Source organism: Aulonocara stuartgranti (genome assembly GCF_965226115.1).
Source record: "Aulonocara stuartgranti genome assembly, chromosome: 23".
Taxonomy (NCBI): domain Eukaryota; kingdom Metazoa; phylum Chordata; class Actinopteri; order Cichliformes; family Cichlidae; genus Aulonocara; species Aulonocara stuartgranti.
Window position 1 is genome coordinate 20,019,773 of NC_138958.1, and position 22,131 is coordinate 20,041,903.

Consider the following 22,131-nt stretch of genomic DNA (forward strand, 5'->3'; position numbering starts at 1 on the left):
ATAAACAGCATTGTTTCCACATATCAATAAATCTGAACTACTTCTGTCTTTAAGTGTGTGGTATATGACATTAAAGGGTGTGATGGTGCTACATCGTAACCATTTCTGTAAATGCTTAATTTAATAATTTTGCCAGTGACACAACAAAATCAGTCGTTTATAACTGTCCCTTTGTACTAAAGCTTATCTGCTGTTTGGTTTTTGGTCACTTTTGGCTCATGTATAGGTTGAACAAGTATCAATGAGTCACACAGTGGAAGCTATGCATTATGATTTTTGTCTTTAACGTTTGTTCAATTTGTGATCTGCAAACATGAGGACCTGGGAGCCTTCAGATTGGACACAACCATCTTCACTTTTACTTGGTCCATGGTAAACTGAAGAAGCTTTGAGTACGGGGTTTCAAAGGGGTTTTTAGATTTTTATTTATTTTTTTAAACAAAAATGCATTGTATACCATTTTATAGTTTTTAGATCAAAATATAAGGATTAGAAATTCCAGCCTAAAATGTCCAGCACAAGAATATGGTTGTATATATCACATATACAGACAAGAATTTTATTTTTTTATGACTGGAGTAGACCTAAATGAAAAAGAATACATCTATATTATTGTATTTAATGCAACTCTGAAATGGTGACTCAACAAAACAACACTACTTAAAAAATATATACAATTCAGTAAAGCCTGTTTTTGGATCAGTAGTCTGTAGTTAGAGAACATGCATCCCCTCTCCTCTGGAAACATGCGCATGCTGGCAGGTTAATAACCATAAAGAAGCAAAACAAGAAGGAAGAGCAGCTCCACTATTTTATGTTAAAATCTCCCAGTTGTGAGGTACAAGGTTTGGAGTTTAAATAAACTCAGCTTAAAGCATAAAAAGTTTAAAAAAAAACAAAAACAGAGCTGAGACGAATATGGTTCTTAAAAAATATATAAAATGTATAACATGAATTTGGAGTAAGTTTCAGACATGTGTGGAGATATTGCTAGAGAATGTCTGAGTTATTATATAACAAATAAATGAATGAATGAATAAATAAATAAATAATCATTGACATGAGCATGTGACACATGCATATTTAAAGAGATTACTATGCAAGTCACCAAGACTCGCTGTGCATTAAGAAAGTTTTGAGGATGTAAAATGAGAAAATGCTTAGCACTTATAAAAACCAGAGTTACAAGTTTCTTTGCAAAAAGAAGAGAAACTCATTTAAAGATGATAAGAAAATAAAATCAATAGACAGGAAAAACAATAGAAGACTGTTGAAAAAGTCAAAGACTGAGAATAAATTATAAATACACTTGACACATCAATTTAAAACAAAGCCTAGCAGTGATAGGATCAAGAGCAACATCAAAAATAAAATACAGTGGCTCAATAATTAAGAATGAAATTAAAGTGTGGAAAAGAAAATTCTACTTTTGTCCGTATTAAATTTGTTTTTAAAATTAAGCAGTTGTGTGTGTTTGTTTTAAATGCAGTTTTAGTCCCTCCCCCCTTTAAACCAGCTTGTTTGACACAGGATGTGATCAGTGGGACATCAATCTAAGATAAATTAGACTTTATCTCCACCTAACACCATTTCTTTTAGCATGCTTTATATTTAATAGTCTGAATCTTTGAAATAAAATACATTTGTTTAAATTCATATTGTTTGAACAGAAACTACTGAAATCCAGGAAATAAAGGAAACATGGCTTGTTCTTCTCAGTTAGCAGTGGAGTACGTCAGGAGGGCCAGAACCAACCTGGGCCCTATTTCAGGAAGCCGGTTTAGAAAACTCAGAGTGAAAAACGATACTCAGGGTTGAGTAACCCCGAACTGTCCAACTCGGAATATTCGGTTTCAGAAAGGCTGATAACAATTAGTTCAGTCAACGCGGAGTTGCTTTAACCCCAAGTTAAACGCGCGCACGAGGATACATAAAGCCCTGATTAGTGGAGCACAGATTAAGCGAGTCACCATGGAGACGGAGGGAAAGAAGGCGCGGTCAATGTATTTTACAGCGCTTGAGGCCGAAATTCTGATGGCAGCATATGCCGATAACATGCAAATTTTGCAGAAAAAAAGTAACACAGCCTCAGCTGCAAAAGAAAGAGCATGCATGGCAAAACATAGCCGACAGAGTCAATGCGTGAGTGTTAATTTAAACATTGATCTAGGGATTTCCACCCATTTAACACGTTATTTTATTATATTTTATTTTATTTTTTATTTCATACATTTTATTTCGTGATGTGATGTGAGCGCAGGTGCAACCCAACAGGCCCCAAACGTTCCTGGCAGCAAGTAAAAATGAAATATAAAAATATAGTCCAAACAGGTAAGGTGTAATTGTATTATGAGCCATAGTGCTTGGTCTGTTTGTCCGATGTAAATCAATTGCAGTTAGAGGCTACATTAATTTCCCCTCTGTAAGCACTTATTGAAATTATCTGAGCACATTACAAGTACATATTTGCTTACTCTGTATGCTCAAATGTGACCCGTTATAGCCAACAGAAAAAAAGCGGAGGCCCGAAAAACAGGTGGGGGTCCTCCACCACCACCACTCACAGAGGCTGAGCAGTTGGCTTCCACATTTGTGATAATGTTGGCAGCATCACATATGATCTTCACAGTGCAGAGAACACAAATTAGCATCCATTACTATAATGGAATAATTTGTTAGTTTGAAATGCTACAGGGAACTATGTACCTGTACATTAATGCTGTGGAAAGACTTCCTGTTCACATAGTCTCCTTCATTTACTGAAGGAGCAATGATTGGAATGTGAGTACCATCTATACAGCCAATCACGCCTGGGAACCCTGAAAATAAATGTAAAATTTAAGTAGTAGTTCAAGTATCACCACATCATGAATTAAGTTTTGTTCATCCTGCTACCTGCAATTTTGTGGAATCCCTCTTTGATAAATCTTGTGGGTCTATGACCGGGGAACACCACAAACGAGTGCAGGAGACGTTTCAGTGCAACTGTAACATTCCTGACTGCCCGACAGACGGTAGCCTTGGAAACGTGCTCAGCGTCACCAATATTATACAGAAAGCTCCTGTTTGCAAAAAACCGAAGTGCAATACAAATAATATGTACAGAACTGAGAGGATGTCCGCGATGTGTCACATGCGTAATATTAGGCCTGAGGATGTTATCCAAATAAATTATAGATTGTGCTGAAAAACGGTAACGTTCACACAGAAAATCATCAGGAAATGATAAAATGTCCAAACGCGCTCTAATCACTCTCTCCCGGCGGAGAGCTCTGCGGAGAATTTGGGCTTCAACATCTACTGGCTCTTCAAGGAAGGAGCACGCCATGTCTGACACTTCCTACAGTCAGGTTTCTGACAAAGAGGCGGAGAAGGTCAGGGTTAGTTGAAGTAAACCTGCTAGGGGGCAGGTTAGCTTGACGGAGTGTGTCGTCATAGTAACTCACTCAGAATTAATCTAAACTCGCTTTGTGAAACCGAAAACCCAGAGTTTTCGTTAACTCAGCGTATACTTACTCAGAGTTTGCACTAAACCGGCTTTCTGAAATAGGGCCCTGGTGAGAACATTAAAGAGGCTCACTGCTGTGATTGTGGAGAATCTGTACCAGAGAGGAGTTTTCTCAGAGGAAGAAGTCAGTAAAATAAGGACAGATGGTGGCGACTTTGACAAAAGGAGAAGAACTGTGGACTCTGTCATCAAAAAGGGGGAAGCAGCTTGCTATGAGTTTCTCAGGATTATTGACATAATAAAGAGATCCACAGAAAGCTCAGTCTGTTTTGGAAAATACAGAGACAGACTCTTCTTTGAAAGACGAATTTGACCTGAACTACTGGATCAGCTGCTTTTCCTTCAAGGAGGACACCAACATGGATGGAACGTATTTACAAGGTATTTTTAAACAAACTGAAGTCCGTGGCATGTTTTAATGTGATCACACTCATTTAAAATGCAGTGTTGTTCAGTGACACATGAGTTAAATCACTAAATTACTTTTTAATTAATTTCTCCTTTCTTTCAGGGCCCAGCCCGTGCCACAGATACCAGCAAAAGCTGAAATCAGAAACTCAAAAGATTTCAGAAAGATCATGGATCCAAAGTAAAGCAGTCCTGTTCAACAAGGAGACATCTTTGTCGTACACTTCACTTGTGTTAGACACACAAGGACAGGCTTCACCATCCAAAATAAAAAAGTCAAAGATCAAAAAAAGCAGGAAGGTTCGCACTAAAAAACTAAAGGCCTACATACCTGAGGACAAACAGGAAACTTCCCCCAGTGAACTGCTGAAAACGTATGAAAGAAAAATCCTTTTGGTAGGAAAACCTGGAACTGGGAAAACGGCTGTGGTCCATCAGATGTTGAAACTATGGTCAGAGAAAGACAACAAGGATCTAGATTACATGTTCTACTTTGATATGAGAGAAACACCCAACATCACAGAGGTCCATAAACTGGAGGATCTTCTCTTCAGTGTGTTCAATGAACCAGATGAAGGCAAAGACAAAGTCTTAGAGGACATAAAGAATAATGCTGACAATGTTACTATCATTTTTGATGGCGTTACAGATATCCCCTCTACTTCTTTGCTTCTACCTGAAGCAAAGATCATCATCACCTGCAGACCAGAGGTGGAGTCAGCAGACTTCCTGTTAGGTTGGGACTGTCTCAGAGTGGAAGTGAAAGGCTTCAGTGAGCAGGGCATCAGAGAATACTTATCCAAGTATCTGAGTGAGGAACACTTCAACAAAGTTTTGTGTAACTTGGAATTATTCTCTCTGTGCCACGTCCCCATGTACGCTCTGATGGTGGTTGCCTGCTTTAGTTTTGAGGGCTCAGAGTTCTCTCCACATCCCTGCACAGTTACAGAAATATACCTCAATATCCTCCATTTCTGCATTCAGAGAAATGTTGGCAAGACATCTGAAAATGAAAGCACTAAATGGGATGCAGTACTGTCTTTATCTGAGGCTGCTTTTTGTGCAACAGAAGGAAAAAATGTGAACCTGAAATCACTGCCCAAATTAGAAAGCTGTGCTTATTTAGCTTTTTTGAGCAGGAGTGTATCTCAAGTCAGCTCAACTGCAAAGAAACCCTTGTGTGCCTTTCTCCACTACACTGTTCAAGAGTTTTTTGCAGCACTGTGGGTCTTGAAGGATCCAGAACGGACCAGAAGTGTTGTCCAACAGTGTCTGACTGACAACATCAAACACATGAAACACTTAGTCCCCTTTTTGTGTGGACTGTTAAATGATAAAAACACTGATTTGCTAGAAAGTCTGATTCCTTCTCAGCAGCTCAGAGAAACATCTGGCTGGTTCTTCAAACACTTGGTGACCACCTTTGTAGATTGTAGTGACACTGAGGACTGTGAAATAGACTTGCTGTTCTTATGTCAGTGTCTCTATGAGTCTCAGTCTGCTGAAGCCTGTGTTTATCTTCTGGATAAACTGGACTACTGTCTTGATCTGAGTGGGGAGACTCTCGATCCTCAGCAATGCCATGCTGTGTCCTATATAATCAGCCAGAGTAAGGAGAGGAAAATACAGCTGAAGCTGCAAAACACAAAAGTATCAAAACAAGGAGTGAGACCATTACTAGGATGTCTGAGCAAACTCCAAAGGTAAGTGAGAGCATGTAATTTACATGTTTGCTCACATCTTGCAAACTACACTTACTCTCCATTTGAAAGATACATGTCTGAGCCTTTCCCTTTTGTCTTGATAAATTCACACATTCAAGATTTTTTGTAACTACAGCTTTCTCACTCGTAGCAATCATCATGGTGCTACCACCATGCTTCACTGATGCACTGTCCATGAGAGATGTCCAAGCGCCATTGTCCATAAATGAGGGGAATGGTGTGTATGATTGCGGAAATCAGTGTATTTGGAAAATGGGGACAGAGCGTCGTCTTTGATAGCTTCCTACCCAACCAGTGGAAGCTTCAATTGCAGAATGAGTCCTGCTCCTAGCCGTTCATTGGCTCGCCATCCTTTTTCATACCCCAAAAAAGGTTCACCTGGCCTGCATTAAATAAACAAGGCCAATAAGAAATCACAAGAATAATACAAAAATGTCAGCCAATTAAGCTAAATACATCAAGTTATTCTTGTTCCTGTGTACACAATTTATAAATAAATAAATAAATAAATAAATAAATAAATAAATAAATAAACAAACAATATATTTAACCAATAAGGACTTAACTGAAACATTTCAACTGCTATATACATACTATGTAGCGTCACAACATTTTTTATTCAACAAATATTGGTCAAATCAAAATCAAATTGTTTGGACCGGCAGCAGCCAATTAGCGTCAGCTGGCAGCTAATATTAAGATTTGAGCATGCCTCAAATCATCTGTAGTTTGGTCTGTGCACACACATCTGGACAGCGGCTCGGTTTTTGTAGTTTTGCCTCTTTCGGTTTTAATTCAGCCAATTAATATGTTCTATATTAAAGTGTAGTCTTTTAGCTTGAATTCCGGGGGAAATGTTGTTCTAATTATTCAGGATTTGTAGCCATTTTTATGCATAGTGCCCCATTTTCAGAGGCTCAAAAGTCACTGGACAAAATGATTGAGAGCTGATGTTTTTTCAGTTTTTCATTATTTCCTGAACAGTGTATAAAGGCAGTTTTTAATACCAGATTCCTCCCTTGAGATGCGTACATGCTCTCTTGGGTGAGATCAGGTGACTGACTTGCTCATTGAAGAATGTATCTCATTTCTTTGCCTTGAAAAAGTCTTGGGTTACATAGAGGTATGCTTTGAGACATTATCTATTTGCACTGTGGAGCACTGTACGACCAGTTTTGCAGCATTTGTCTGAAACTGAGCAGAGAGTATACCCCTGTACACTTCTAAATTATTCCTGTTTCTATCAACAGTCACATCATCAATAAATATTAGTGACCTGGTTCTACTGGCAGCCATACATGCCTATGCCATAACATAGCCTCCAGCATTCTTGGCAGATGATATGATATACTTCAGATCATGATCTATTTCTCTCCTTTATCATTTTCAGTTTAATCTTGGCTTCTGAAGCTTTTGCTTTCTCGCTAAAAGAATTTTTAGAGCTAACTATAGTTATAAGTATGGCTTATTCACATTCTCATTAAATTGCTTTTCAGTCAATTGTTCAAATAATTTTGAGCCTTTTAAAACAGGGAACTATGCATAAAAATGGCCATGTGTTGTGTGACTGTTCACTTTAATGACAGCTAAAGAAGAATTTCAGGAAGTAGTCAGATCCCATCACTTTCTGCTTACTTTTTAGTTTTTGCATTTTGATGATGCCACTGTGACCACCATCATTTGTCAACATGTTTCTTATTTAATACAAGTTTTTTTTAATTACTATTTATTAAATTATTTTATCTGGCAATATAAAGAAAGCATGATGTCTCCCGTGTACAACTAATGCATCAGGCATTACAAATGTCGGGCTATAAGCCACTACTTTTTGCACAAGCTTTGAACCCTGCGGCTTTTAGTCAGGTGCGGCTTTTCTATGGATTGTCCGTGATTTTTGTCATATCGTAAGACGATTTGTTTTGTGTGTTCCGCTGTTGTACGGCACTACGTTGCCTGGCGGAAGGATCGGGGTTCAAGAGTGGTATGTTAGTCACATGTCCGTCCGCCAGGCAACGTAGTGCCGTACGAAGTAGCGCGAAAAACAAACTTCAAAGTAGCGCTATGCGTTCAGCGGGAGTCGTGGATGATGAGCGGCGATAAACTTGCAAGTTATGCCCAAAAAGCAAGTTATGCCCAACTCCACCGGTGGATTCTGACAGCGTGGAAAAGTGTGAAAACATCCACGATCACCAACGGATTTTGAAGGGCTGGACTGCTGCATGATGGAGAGGAGGACACCGCCACGGCCCTTCTGAGGGTGTTCGACTCTGACACTGAGGATTTCTTTGGTTTTGAAAGTGACAACGAAGGAGAGAAGAAGAGTGGATGACGAAGCCATCATGAGCCTGTTTGTATCCGACACTGGAGAAGAGGACTTTGGTGGTTTTAGTGCGTAGGAAGAAGAGAAAGATGGTGAATGACTGACTTTTCTTCTTGTTAAAGCTGTGTCACTGCACCTGAGCCTAAAAGGTAGGCCGAATCTATTGTTCTGGTGTGCTGTAGGTTATTGTTATGTACTACATGTGCAAATATGTACCCATAACTTGTTTTTCAAAATATTAATAAAAGTGATGTCTCCAAACAGCCATCTCTTTCCTGACAATTCCCTTTGTGCATATTCTCTTACATATGATAAGTCAACATTGAAACACCTGCGGCTTTTGGTCAGGTGCAGCTAATGTATGTACAAAACAGGATTTTCCCCTGATTTTAGCTTGTGCGGCTAATATTTAGGTGCGCTTTGTAGTCCGGGAAATACGGTATATCTTGTTCCATGGATTTAGCTCAGGAGGTAGCGCATGCATCTACTAATTATTATTAGTAGATGCATGCGTAGATGCATTATTATTTTGGGGGCAAGCTACTAACCCCAAGTTGCTCTCTGAAGCATCTATTGCAGTTTGAATATGTGTGAATGTTAGATAGAAAGCACTTAAGCATAGAAACAAAAGTGATTGTCTGAACAATTTATTGAGGCATGTTGTATAAAGTGTTTTGAGTACTAGACAGTCAAGACCGCCTAAACCGCAGGACCAAGACAATACCAAGACCAGAGGATATCGAAACCAAGACAAGACCAAGACAGACTGAGTCAAGAGTGACACATCAGTGTCCAATGTAGTGGTTTATGTGCAAGTGTACCATCAACACTGACACAAATACAAGAAAACAGTCTTTGAATAGCTGTCCACTGTGTGACCACTATGCATGAAAGGGTTAAACAAATACAATTTTACACAGTCTTATAGTACAGCCCCATTTCCACAAAACTTTGGACGCTGTGGAAAATAAAAACAGTATGTAATCATTTACAAATCTGCTAAATCCATATTTTATTCGCAACAGAATGTCACATGTTTCTACTGAGATATTTTACTATGTCATGAAAAATATGAACCTAATACAACCAAATGAAGCTCAGCTGTAAAGTTGGAGCAGCACAAAGTGTGTTTGGTATTGTCACAGGAATTTGCATGTGTTCGGTTGATGGTGTTAGATTATAGAAATATCTGTGAATAAATAACATTAAAATGACACTGAAGTGATTTTCACACTCTTTTATTAAGCTATGTGAGAATGCCAGAGCTGAACACACTGAGTAACCTTTAATGTTTAGGTGTGTGCAATTGAAAGTTTCAGATCTCTAATGTGCAGCTGCCATGTCAGAAATAAACAGCAGTATTGACATCGCACTGAGCAACAATATAGTGTTAAGCTGAGCTGATAGATTTCTTGTCCTGCTTTTATTCATATGTGAGGATTCTCTCGCTCTCCTTCTCACTCTTGCCTGCTCTCTCTCTGTCTCTCTATCTGTAGACGTGTGTCTTCCTCCAGTCTCAGCCTATCTGCACCTGAGAGATTTGGTCATCAGCCAGTTTCCATTTAAGCCGGAGGAAGACATTTATTCAATGCTGGATTGTTGACTAAGCTAGTTAGTAAAGTTAGTTTGCCAACATATGATCAGTTTTCTCCATCGCCTGTGTGTTCCCTGATAATTACCTTCTGCTTGTGTCTGTGCAGGAATCCCAGGCTGAGTAAATGTTCTCACTGAGTTGTGGACTTGTTTCTGGTGTTTCTTCTGACCAGGCCCGTGGCGAGGATTCGAGCCTTCAGGACATCCAGCTGTCTCAGAACCCAGTCGCAAAGATTGTTGCTTTTCTGTGTGATCATGTGTCACTGTAAATAAACACACTGTACTGAAGATTTAAGATTCTGCTTTTTGAGTCCTTCACTAACCATGACAAAAAATCATCTGGATTTAACAGAGGAATGAACGAAAGAACTTAGTGAAGTCATTCACATGGATCTCACCTGTCTGTCCAGCAGCTCACATGTATTTCATGTAACTTTATTCTGTTTCTATATCCCTCCCAATAAAACAAACAACCTCTTCATTAGTTAATCCCTCTCCTGTCACAGTCCTATTTGTTTAAACACTGTGCACACTTCTCTGTAATTTGAAATGATACCACATAACAAAAGTTAGAGGTCAAAGTTCCGTCACTGCTAATGCATTTTATTTACCTCTATGGATCCTCCTTATACTCTCAGGGGCTGCCCCACCTTCAGTGATCCGCTAATCACCTTCTCACTATTTCTTCCCCCTGTTCCCTGCAGTCCAAATTATGGACAAACGTGGTTTAGTTTGTAAAAGTTTCTATGACTCGAGTTCACACAGACGTGATTATCCTCTTATTCAGCAAAACATCCTCTGTTGAAATAGTCTGACTCCACTTGAGAACAGTAAATGTATCACTTTCTGTTGTAACCCACAACCTGAACGGTGATGAAAGACTCATGTTTCATTGTTTTACTAAAGTAAAACGTCCAGTAAAAGTGAGCGCGAGAGCCCTCGGTGCGCCGCTTGCTGCTGAAGTCAAAGTAAACTTTATTGTCATCTCCGCTATATAAGTACAGTATATAGAGAGACGAGACGACGAGGCTCCAGTTACAGCAGTGTAAGTAAACAAACAATTCCTTCCTGAAACCACTTCTCATCAAGGTGGCCCCGACAGAAACGATAACCACATATGCATTCCTCCATTACACAGTGCAGGAGTTTTTTGCAGCACTGTGGCTCCTGAAGAATCCTGATAAAGTCAGAGATGTTTTTCAGCAGTGCCTCACAGAGGAGAAGAAACACATGAAACATCTGATCCCCTTCGTGTGTCGACTGTTGAATGAGAAGAGCCCAAGTTTGATGAAGCATCTGATTCCAGATCAGGACCTGAAGAATACATCTAACTGGTTCTTCAAGGAGCTGATAAACACATTTCTTCCTCATCTGTGTGAGCAAGAAGAGGCTGATACTGAGGACAGTGGGCTCCATGTCCACATACTGTTCTTATGTCAGTGCTTGTATGAGTCCCAGAGTCCTGAAGCGTGCATCTACCTTCTAGACAAACTAAAATACCGCCTTGACCTCAGTGGAGACAGTCTGGATCCTTACCCTTGCTGTGCTGTGGCCTTTGTGGTCACTCAGTCAAAGGAACGGAAAATAAGGCTGAACCTCGAGGATGTTGTGATATCAGAACAAGGAATGAGACAGCTGTTTGAATGCTTTAAAAATGTTCAGTGGTAAGAATGAACATGCGCTTTTAGGCTTATATTACTGCTTAGGTTACATCCTTTAATGAGACGCGTATTCTTGGTTAGTTTTACTCTGAGGTAATGATCTCTTTTTCAATTGTAGGTCTGGCCCTCTGCCTCGACAGCTTTGGGAGATTTTTCTTATCAATGAAGAGCAGATGAACTTTGTAAGCTTACTCAGCCTAGATGGGAACCTTCACCTTCTAGTTGATGGTGAAAAGAAGCTTTTTGAAAGAGCTGTGGAAGTCATGCAGAGGATGCAAACAAAGGTTAATGTGTGCCTCCACTGGGACAATGAAACTCCTGCCTGTCACAGTCAGTGTGAGTCTCTGTTAAAGGCTTTGCCGTTCATCAGCTCACTCAGGTATGTAGCTTTTGCTTTCAAATAATTATGACTGTTAAAATGGAAAAAATAGGTTTTGACTTGACTTTAATACTTGTTACCGAACTAAATAATTTATATCAATATCTAATGTACTGACAATGTAACTTCTATTTTTTTTATTACTGTTTTACTTCTTTAAGAAATAATGGTGTAACTCTAAAGCCCAGGAGGTAATAATGATGGGAGTCTACTGCCCACTGAATTGCCAGGCAGTCCTTTTCCATGGTGCTGTCCCTGGCCTCCCGCTCTCAAAGTTTCCAGCTGATGTACTTGATGGGGTGGTTGACTCTTCTTACTTCCCGGGTTAAAACACTCCCAAGCCCTCTGTTCAAGGTGCTGGTCTGCAGAATAAAAAGAAGGGAGAAGTTAGGTGTGTGGAGCAGGGGTTTCCCACAGAAAGCTTCTTTCACCCACACAAATGCCGCCCGGCACTGCTTCCTCCACTGGACCAGATCCGAGGCACCCTTTCGGGTGAGATCGGTCAAGGTGTTGGTCAGCTTCGCAAAGCCGGGCACAAACCGATGGTAGTAATTGGCCAGTCCCAAGAACTGCCTCACCTGCGTTTTTGTCTTGGGATGTGGGCAATTGCTGTTGTTTTATCCATCTGAGGATGCACCTGCCCAACTCCCACGTGGTACCCCAAATACTGTACCTCCCTCCGTCCAACAGTGCACTTCTTCTGGTTCCCCGTGAGCCCCGCCTGCCTCTGGGACTCCAGCACCATGGCCACCCGCTGCACGTGCTCTGCCCAGTTGTTGCTATGGATGATGACATCATCCATGTAAGTGGCAGCATATGCAGCTTTTAAACACAGTACCCGGTCCATAAGGTGCTGGAAAGTGGTCAGGGCTTCAAATAAGCAGAATGGAAGTGTGATTAATGGGTGCAAACTGTAAAGAGTGGATAAGGCCGTTTTTTTGTTCCCTTAGACTCTGCAGATAAGGTAATGTGCAAGTAGCCCTTGGTTAAATCCAGTTAAGTAAAAAAGCGAAAAAAGCTCATCGATCCGGGGCATGGGACAAGCATCAATCTCTGACACCTGATTCACCTTGAAATAGTCCACACAGAACTGTATAGACCTACCTTTCTTCTGTTGATGCCATCTTTAGCATTTCTGCCAATTCCTTTTGAACAGTCTGTCTTTTGTGCTCAGATAACCTGTAGGACTGTGAATGCACCGTCACGCCAAGCTGCATTTCAAAGTGATGCTCCATGAGATTCATATGGCCAGGCAGAGGAGAGACATCCACAAACCGCTGTTTTTGAAATGGGTGTTAACCGCTGCTCTCTGGGCCTGTGTGAGATGGTTATCACAATGGTGGAATTTGGCACCTCCAGCCCCAATTCATCTCTTTCCTTAACCAGGCTCACAAGAGCAGCGGTTTCAGCCCCTATCTATGCTTTAAGGAGATTGAGGTGATAGATCTGTGTGGTTCCGCCCCTGTCTGACCATGCCACCTTGTAGTCCACGTCCCACACTTGCCATGTGACCACGAAGGGCCCTTGCCACTTGGCAAGTAGCTTTGAGCTATAAGACGGGAGCAATACAGCACTTTATCTCCCAGTAGAAATTGCCTGGGTCTGTTGTACAGGTGCTGGTGTTGTTCCTTGGCCTGAACTAAATCCTCCCGTGATAACCTATCCAACGCTTGAAGCTTTGCTCTCAGGTCCAGGACGTATTGAATCTCATTTTTAGCAGGGCTTGGACCCCCCAGTTTTCTTTAATAAGGTTGAGCGCCAACCACAGTTTCCTGCCGAACAATAACTGAAAGGGAGAAAATCCCAGCACCGCTTCAGGACTGACCATCGTGAATACACCGACCATCGTTTCTTATCACTTGGTCGAAGGCTGAGCGTAGGTTGTCATCTCGAGACTGTTCCAATAGAAAAATCTTCCGTGGAGCACGCTGCCGTATGCTCCTCCCTGGAGCCGGTGTTGGATGACCCCACATCACCGCTCAGCATATTTACTAACTATGCTATGCGTCCTCTTATGTCCGGATGTAATAGCATTTTAATACCTGAAACTACCATAATCTAACAAGAATGTTTGAATGACAGATTAGGGTTTAAAGCAGGGGTGGGCAACTCCAGGGTCAACAATTACAACCATAAACACACAAAAAAAAAAACCTTAGGGGTGGCTATTTTCCGCTGTTTATTTTCAATACCATGTTTTAATAGGTGACTAATTTTAACTTTTAACTTTAACATTTGTATTTATATGTAACACAGTATCATAGCTGTCTCAGAATTGGGTTTGTACAAGCATGGGCATTCTACATTTATAAGTTTTTTCCCCTTTTGTATTCCAGCATGACACTAACCCTGTGTCTACTCCCTGCTATACATTGGGTGCTTAAAGTTTGATCAAATCAAGTTTAACAGAAATCTGAAATTTTGTTTTTCAGCTTCAGAGGTCCAGTTTCATGGAGGCAGGAGAAATACCATGGGACACTGGAGAGGGAGCAGAAGAGGCTATTCATGGATTTATGCCTGAAAGCAGCACTTCAATATAAAGAAAAAAACAAACATATACTGAAGAGGCTCCTCCTATTGTTTCCAGTTAAAACGGACATAGACAACATCTTTCTTGATTTGTTTGAACATGTGAAAGAGTTTTCAAGTGACTTTAAAATGGCTTTGAAGCCATTTTTCCTGTCAGCTCCTGCAGTCTGGTCCATAAACCTCTCAGAGAGAAAGACCTCCATCCTCCTGGAAGTGCTGAAACTCCAACCAGAGAAGAAACAAGTGGAGCTGACAGGCTGCTCACATGAAGAGAGTGAAGTGAGGAGTTTCCTGCAGTGTCTGCCTTATATCTCACAGCTCAGGTAAATAAAATGTACTTTACATGATTAAATCTACATAAAATGAAGTGCTCCCTGAAACAACACTGGAAATATTTTATGTTCTATCAATAATAACTTAGTTGTAACTTGTACCTTGTATGCATTTGTAATTGTTATCAGTTTTATTTTTATTAGTTTTGATCTATGTAGGCTACTAAAGGATAGGGTAGGGGAAGTTAAAGTAAAAGGAAAAATGGGCCACAAGCTAGAGTCATAGGAGGACTAAGGTGCAGAAGAATGACTGGAGTCACAGGTAAAACTGTTTTGACTTGTATTAAACATCAATTTCATAAACAGGAATGACAATATGAAAATAGAATACAATAATAGCAATAACAGTAATACCCCAGAATCATATCTGAGCTCACATATGTCTGTCATGCCGGCTTAATAGTCAGTGTTTAGTTAAGTGAAATCCAGAAGGTCAGATGTCTGTGATTGGTGCGATTTCGTCCGACCGCACTGTTGCAATTGTTCTTGAGGGAAGAGCAACCTGGAATGGCTATGGTTCTTTCAAAGGGAGAAGCTCACCGTCTCCCTTGGCAAGGAAGAAATCCAGGTCTCACGATCTCACAAAAAACCAAGCCTGTAAACAACAGCGCTATCACTGATTAAAATCACATTCCATAGTTATGTATATGGCCATATGTAAATAATGCAAGTGCTTTAACCAGAACAAGCAGAAACCATTAATTCTAGTTTCTAACAATATTCTTTACAGTGCTGCTTAATCATGGAATGTAATTTATTGAATCACAATCAGCTTATTGGTTCATAAAAGGTTCACAATTTTTATCAGATATCATGAATAAACCATAAACTATGGTAGATTATTTTCATACAGTATTGCACCTTCAGATGAATTGCAGGACTATTGCTTTGCATGGTTAACCAATGAAGCAATCAATCCACATTGATCCTTCATTTCACACAAATGTTGTAAATTCACTAAAGATCAGGGTTCAATGTTTTCTTCTTCTTACTGACTTGTTGTTAACACTCACTTGAGTTTTAGTCCCGTGAACATTCAAATGAAAGAGCTGAGCTGTTTTTGAAGCTTTACTGTCTGACTTACTAAATCAATCAGTTTCCACTTTGAAACATGTGACAGTCTTCTGTCTGTGTGACAATAATGAAATGATGTTTAATAAGAATCAAACAGTAACAATAACACAGCCATGTTAAAGAATAAGAACATGTCACATCAACTTTAAGATAAAACAGGATCAAGCATCTGTTGCTCTAAAGTCAGACAGCAAATAAAATGACAGTTACAGTTCAGTACACAGTGATTTCACACACAGGATTAATGTTTGTGTTGTGAGTCAGTAAGATGGAGTCCATCAGTAGTGTGTGGTTGTTTTTATGCAGCTCACATCTAATCATCACTAAATGTTTCCTTCTTATTGTTCCAGTGTTGATGAGGAGACATTAGATGAAGACACAACGAGGTTCTTTGGGAATCCTTTCTGTGCAGCAGCAGAGAGAGAACAGCAGACAGGAGAGAAGATATTGGAGCTGTTATCATCAGTGTGCAAACATGGAACATTCCCTTTCATTGATGATGATGATGATGATGATGACGCATATCAGTGTGACTTCCTGTTGGATCTGTACTCCCATGTGAAGGATTATGAGACTAAAACAGGCTTGAGTGTCCTTCCATCATTACAGTCAGTTTTTTCAGCTCCTGCTGTCTGGTCCATAAACCTCTCAGAGAGAAAGACCTCCATCCTCCTGGAAGTGCTGAAACTGCAACCAGAGAAGAAACAAGTGGAGCTGACAGGCTGCTCACATGAAGAGAGTGAAGTGAGGAGTTTCCTGCAGTGTCTGCCTTATATCTCACAGCTCAGGTAAATGAAATTTTCTTCACATGAGTCAAATATCTGTAAGAAAAGATGTGCTGTAAAAGAAGTGATGGAAATATTTGAAGCTCCATAAATTGTAAAGTGGTGATTTTGTCTTGTGCTATTTGTTTGTCATCAGCATCATATTTGTGACTTTATCTACATGGATCATATTGTAAATGTATTCAGACTCTGTCATATTTCAGAGGGAAACGTGCTCAGTACACCACTGTGTTTCACTGACCTGTTCAGCTGTTTGTTGCTGTGAAGTTTTATATTTTCTATAAATCTCAGATGAAACAGGATCTAAAGTAAAGAAGTTTCTCATCAGAAAGGTTGAATTTGATTTAGATTTGATAGGTGAAGAAATGAATTGATTTCATGTTAAATTCAATAAGCTGATGTAAGTTGTGTGAATGAAGGTGAGCATGTGACTGAGCTCATGCAGCAGAGAGGAGAGTGTTGGAGTGCACACATGTTTGATGGAAACTTGCATGTTTGACCTGCAGCAGAATCATGAAATGATGTGAAGAAGAAGAAGAACGTAGCTCAGTGCTGACAAGTCAGTCCTGTTTAAAGCTGCTCTTAAAACAACAACAACGTGACATCAAATGTTTAAAGTCAAAGTTCAAGCTGTTTGTGGCTTTTTGAAAATGAGAGCAGCTTCAAAATCAAAGCAGCTGTGAACCATCTCTATGCTGCAGTGATACAGCCAGAAACATCCTTTACACCTGAATCCATCATCGCCATGGAAACAACATGAAAGCAAACTCAATGAGTCCTTCAGTGAGTAACTCAGTAAATGAACGAGTTACATGAAGCTGCACTTTATCTCCTGACTTTGTTGAACTTTACTGTGCATGATGATGATGATGGTAGCAGCTCTATAGTGAGCAGCAGATGAAGATTTCAGACAGCAGAGAGTCTTCATCACTTTGTGTGTCCACCTGCAGATGTAGCAGATGTGTTAGAGCAGGATGAGTGTTTGTGTTGTAAGAGTGTAAAACAGTGTTCAGCTGCTCTGATGGAAGATGTGTTTAACATGGAGCTTCATTATGTACAGGAAGGAAAGATGGAGTCCATCAGTAGTGTGTGTTTGTTTTTATGCAGCTCACATCAAATCATCACTAAATGTTTCCTTCTTATTGTTCCAGTGTTGATGAGGAGACATTAGATGAAGACACAATGAGGTTCTTTGGGAATCTGTTCTGTGCAGCAGCAGAGAGAGAACAGCAGACAGGAGAGAAGATACTGGAGCTGTTATCATCAGTGTGCACATATCAAACATTCCCCTATGGGAACATAAACTTGAGTGATTATGGAAAGAAGTGTCAAAGTGACTTCCTGCTGGATCTCTATTCCAAATTGAAGGACTATGAGACTAAAACAGGCTTGAGTGTCCTTCCATCATTACAGTCAGTTTTCCAGTCAGCTCCTGCAGTCTGGTCCATAAACCTCTCAGAGAGAAAGACCTCCATCCTCCTGGAAGTGCTGAAACTCCAACCAGAGAAGAAACAAGTGAAGCTGACAGGCTGCTCGTATGAAGAGAGTGAAGTGAGGAGTTTCCTGGAGTGTCTTCCTTATATCTCACAGCTCAGGTAAATAAGACAGATTTTAATTAATATTTTCATTTGCAGAATATTTTCAGCATGTTCTTTGGTTTCATCTTCACTGTGTTTCAGCTGTGATCCAGACTTCTTCCAGAGTGTGTGTACATCCATGTCTGTAAGATCCAGAGAGGAGGCCCAGCAGCTGGAGTCTCTGCTGCAGCTCCTGGGGTTCCAGCTGCTGTTAACAGGAGAGTTACACAGGAAAAGCTGCTGGTCTGTGGGGAGAGTTCTCAGACTGTGTGGCTCTAAAGTGGATCTCATCCTCACACCCAGCAAGATGTCTGCCAGAGGAGCTGCTCTCTTCTTTAGACACACAACACAACTACACAGTCTGAGGCAGGAAGTGAAATCATGACTCTCTTGTTCTTCTAACACCATTTATCTGCTGTCCACTTTGAATCTTTGGTTCTTGGTGTTCATCATTTCTGCTCTTTTGTCTCTTTGATCTTCAGGCTTTCCATAGACATGGTCTTGCTCCTGTTTCAGTGGGTAAGAAGAGGCAGAGTGGTCTGTCCACTGGCTGTGGAAGAGCTTTCTCTTGTGCCTAAGAAAGCCCGACCATCACAGAGAGTATTGTTGAGGGCTGTCAGTAGTTTGGCTTCCCTGCTGAGATACTGGACAGTCGGACGGTTAGACCTGACTGAGAGCTGCATCCCTGCTCAGGGTCTGATTACACTGCTGCTCCATGATGGTCCTCTAACAGTCAAGTAAATGTCTTCCTGAACATCACAGGCCAAATAAAATGTAGAGTTTTACTTTAAAGCTTGTTTTATATTTATGGTCTCTGCAGACTGAGTGAAGAGAGCTTCCAGCAGCTTCTGTGTCTCCTCCATGAAATCCAGGACAAGGACTTGACACACAGCAGCCGGGACACACACACTACACTACTGGAGTGAGTGTCACACACTGATCCTTCTCTGGGAGGCACCAATAACCATCAGCCTGTTCACACACACTACAATAATATGATGTGCAGTGATCACTTAGAGCCTCTTGTTGTGTTTGTGTTACAGTCTGAGTCACAATCAGATCACTGATGCTTCGACTGATGTGTTACTGCAGCTGCTCTCCATCAACCCCTCCATCGACTGTGTGCGGTGAGCCAACATGAATCAGTCCCCATCAGTGAAGGAGTTTCTCCTCAGACTCTCAGAGGAATCATTCACAGTCTGAGCTCACATGGATTCATGTTGTTCTGAGTGAATGAGTGACGTCTGCTCTCTCTGCTTTGGTCTCTTTCTAGACTCTACAGCAACAACATCGTGCACAGAGCAGCCTTCAAGGAACACAAGCAGTTTGAGATCTGGTGAAGAACTCATCACCATCATCATATCATCATCATCATTGTCATCATCAGGGAGCTGTGGTTTTATGGTCTCATAATTGTTTCTTGCTAATCTGTAATGTACAACAGCAATAATGGTTCAGCAAGCTTTAATAGCTACTTTAGAATGTTTTATTTTGCTTTATTGTATTTCTTTATTATGTCATTATTAAAAATAGTATTTGTATAGAGACGAGCACACCTCAGACTGTTTCTGAAAGTTCTGCAGATTTTTGTTTTATGGAGCTCTGATTGAAGCTATGCAACAGTCATCCTAATGTTTACACATCAGATTGTTTTATCGTGATTAAATTATTTTCGCATAGTGAAAAAATAAAGTGAGGCTGTAATTGTTACATTAAAGTTGTGAGTCAACTTTGTTTACTTTTGCAAAAACTGTACTGATGTTGGACTTTATGTGTCAGTCAAAACATAAAGATGTCATAATGATTTTCACAGTAGTCAAGCAATAACATTACAGTCAGGTGGCATGACAACAAAGATACCAGTGAGTGTCATTTCTTTATTTTAAATGAACTAATGCAAGAAATAAAGGTGTGGTGTAAAACACGGTGCATATTTAGATTTTATGAAATACATGTGAAAATCAAATCAGTTTACAAATATCACTTTTAATCATGTAAATGTACAAAATGTGATTTTGACTGAAAACAGTCTGTCTTTAAAAATAGTGCACTAAAATTTCACACAACTCTTACATTTTTTGATATGGGAATTATAATTATATAACAACACTGAGAATGGTTTTATCATCATATACATATTAAGAGAGAGTATGTCATCACACAGCACTGAGCAGGTTAAATGAGATTAATATTGTTTAGCACTCAGGATGCAGAGTGGGTTGTCTGTTAACATTATGATTTGAGCGTGCCTCAAATCATAATCTGTAGTTCAGTCTATGCGCACACATCTGGACAGCAACACAGTTTTTGTAGTTTTGTCTCAAAGGATTTTAATTCAGCCGATTAATATGAAATTGAAGTGTCGTCTTTTAGCTTGAATTCTAGGGTTTTAACAGAAATGTTGTGCTAACTATTCAGGATTTAGAGCCATTTTTTATACATAGTGCCCCATTTTCAGAGGCTCAAAGTCACCGGACACGTATAAAGGCTGTTTTAATTCCTCCCTTGAGATGCTTACGTGCTCTCTTGGATGAGATGTTGGGTTAGATGTTGTGAAATTGTTTTCCTTAACCATGGAAATAATTTTGTCATCATGCACTTTTCCTGTCTTCTGTGATCTTTCAGGCCTTTTTGCTGGCATTGCTTCTTTTTAAGAATGAACCAGACTGTTGATTTGGCCTCTTCTGAAGTTTTTGCTTTCTCTCTAAACAGGCTTTTAGAGTTAACTATAGCTAATAGCTGAATATGGCTTATTCACATTCACATGAAATTGCTTTTCGGTCAGTGGTTCAAATAATTTTGAGCCTTTTGAAATATGGACTGTGCATAAAAATGCAATTTGTACAGTGTGTTTGGTTTCTGTGTGAGCTGTGGGCTCAACTAATGCATCACACATTGTATATTACTTGTTCCATGGATCTAGGATGTAGCGCAGGCCTCTACTAATCTTAAAGTTGGTGACTGCTCGAGTCTGGATGCCAATTATTCTTGGGCAAGCTACTAACACCAAGTCACTCTCTGATGCATCTATTGGAGTTTTGCATGTGTGTGAGTGTTAGATAGAAAGCACTTAAGCATAGAAAAAAAACTGCTTGTATAACAGTGGTTAATGAGGCATGTTGTATTAAACACTCTGATGCCCCATGAGATTAGAAAAGTGCTACATCAGTCTATTTACCCACTGTTAGACATCAGTCCCATGAGAGTTTCTGTTAGTGTTGACAAAATGTCTTCCTTTTCATTTCCTTAGTGACTATCTGTCACGGACCCGGTTCCGGGGACTCGGGGTTCGTGAACAGTGTGGACCTTTATTGTTATTAGTGTATTGGATGTATGTTTGCTGCACTGTGTTCTTGTGTTCCATGCTGGTGTGTGTGTATGTGTGTGAGGCTGGAGGATGAAGGACAGCCACCTGCAGGCCTGATGGGTGTGGCCCTGCCAGCTGCTGGTCACGCCTAGCTTACCACACACCTGCTTCTGATCAGGATCGTCGGGGGAGCTACTTAACAGAGCGATGGAGCTTCCTCCGGCGCAGGATCGTTGAGTTAGACTCCATGTCAGTGTTTGTAGTGCTGGTCAGTGTATGCCTGCTGGAGTTGGTGCCATAACGGCTGTGTCTGTGTTTTTTCCTCAGGAGAGTGGAACACAGGACTGCAAGACACACGGGGTGTGTGAAGGCACAGGGGCAGAGAGCACGGGATACCAGCACTTGGGAGAAGACACGTCACGGGAGTCGAGGGAGCACTTTTGGAGATTCAATGTGTGGTGTACATTTACCTCACTGTAAATAAACCCACTGTTCATTTCATTAAGTCCAGCGTTTGGGTCCTTTCTCCAACATCCCCCACGGTCTGCCCCCCAGACCGTGACACTATCATCAAATTATTTCAAATCATGTTTGATTCTACCAAATTAAACAAATATATCTATAATAATTTTACAGTTTTATAGTACAACCCCATTTCCACGAAACTTTTGACGCTGTGGAAAATATAATAAAAATAGAATGCAATCATCTGCAAATCTGCTAAACCCATATTTTATTCACAACAGAACGTCACATGTTTCTACGGACATATTTTACTATATCATGAAAAACATGAACCTAGTACAACCAAATGAAGCTCAGCTGTAAAGTTGGAGCAGTACAAAGTGTGTTTGTCACAGGAATTTGCCTGTATTTGGTTGATGATGTTAGATTATAGAAATATCTGTGAATAAATAACATTAAATTCACTTTG

At 40.3% G+C, this 22,131-nt stretch overlaps 1 protein-coding gene and 1 long non-coding RNA gene across 2 annotated transcripts; both read left to right on the forward strand.

Moving 5' to 3' along the window:
* The first annotated feature begins 3,485 nt into the window (after nucleotides 1–3,485).
* LOC309701246 (uncharacterized protein) lies at nucleotides 3,486–19,459 on the forward strand. The gene is made up of 11 exons (XM_082525340.1): nucleotides 3,486–3,889; nucleotides 4,020–5,035; nucleotides 10,613–11,217; nucleotides 11,333–11,593; nucleotides 14,026–14,445; nucleotides 15,879–16,316; nucleotides 17,465–17,908; nucleotides 18,373–18,627; nucleotides 18,711–18,812; nucleotides 18,934–19,017; nucleotides 19,164–19,459. The coding sequence occupies exons 1-11, from the start codon at nucleotides 3,868–3,870 to the stop codon at nucleotides 19,228–19,230; spliced, it is 3,714 nt and encodes a 1,237-aa protein (XP_082381466.1). The 5' UTR covers nucleotides 3,486–3,867; the 3' UTR covers nucleotides 19,231–19,459.
* Nucleotides 7,468–9,795, forward strand: LOC309700902. The gene is made up of 3 exons (XR_014274800.1): nucleotides 7,468–8,109; nucleotides 9,457–9,571; nucleotides 9,661–9,795. It is a non-coding gene; the product is annotated as an uncharacterized lncRNA (long non-coding RNA).
* Nucleotides 19,460–22,131: the final 2,672 nt, after the last annotated feature.

Excerpts from the sequence above, each read along its gene's own strand:
- LOC309701246 (XM_082525340.1), top strand. The coding sequence starts at position 3,868 with ATGGATGGAACGTATTTACAAG. Across the intron at positions 18,628-18,710 it reads GATGGTCCTCTAACAGTCAA|ACTGAGTGAAGAGAGCTTCC; the intron begins GTAAATGTCTTC and ends TGGTCTCTGCAG. Across the intron at positions 19,018-19,163 it reads CCCTCCATCGACTGTGTGCG|ACTCTACAGCAACAACATCG; the intron begins GTGAGCCAACAT and ends GTCTCTTTCTAG.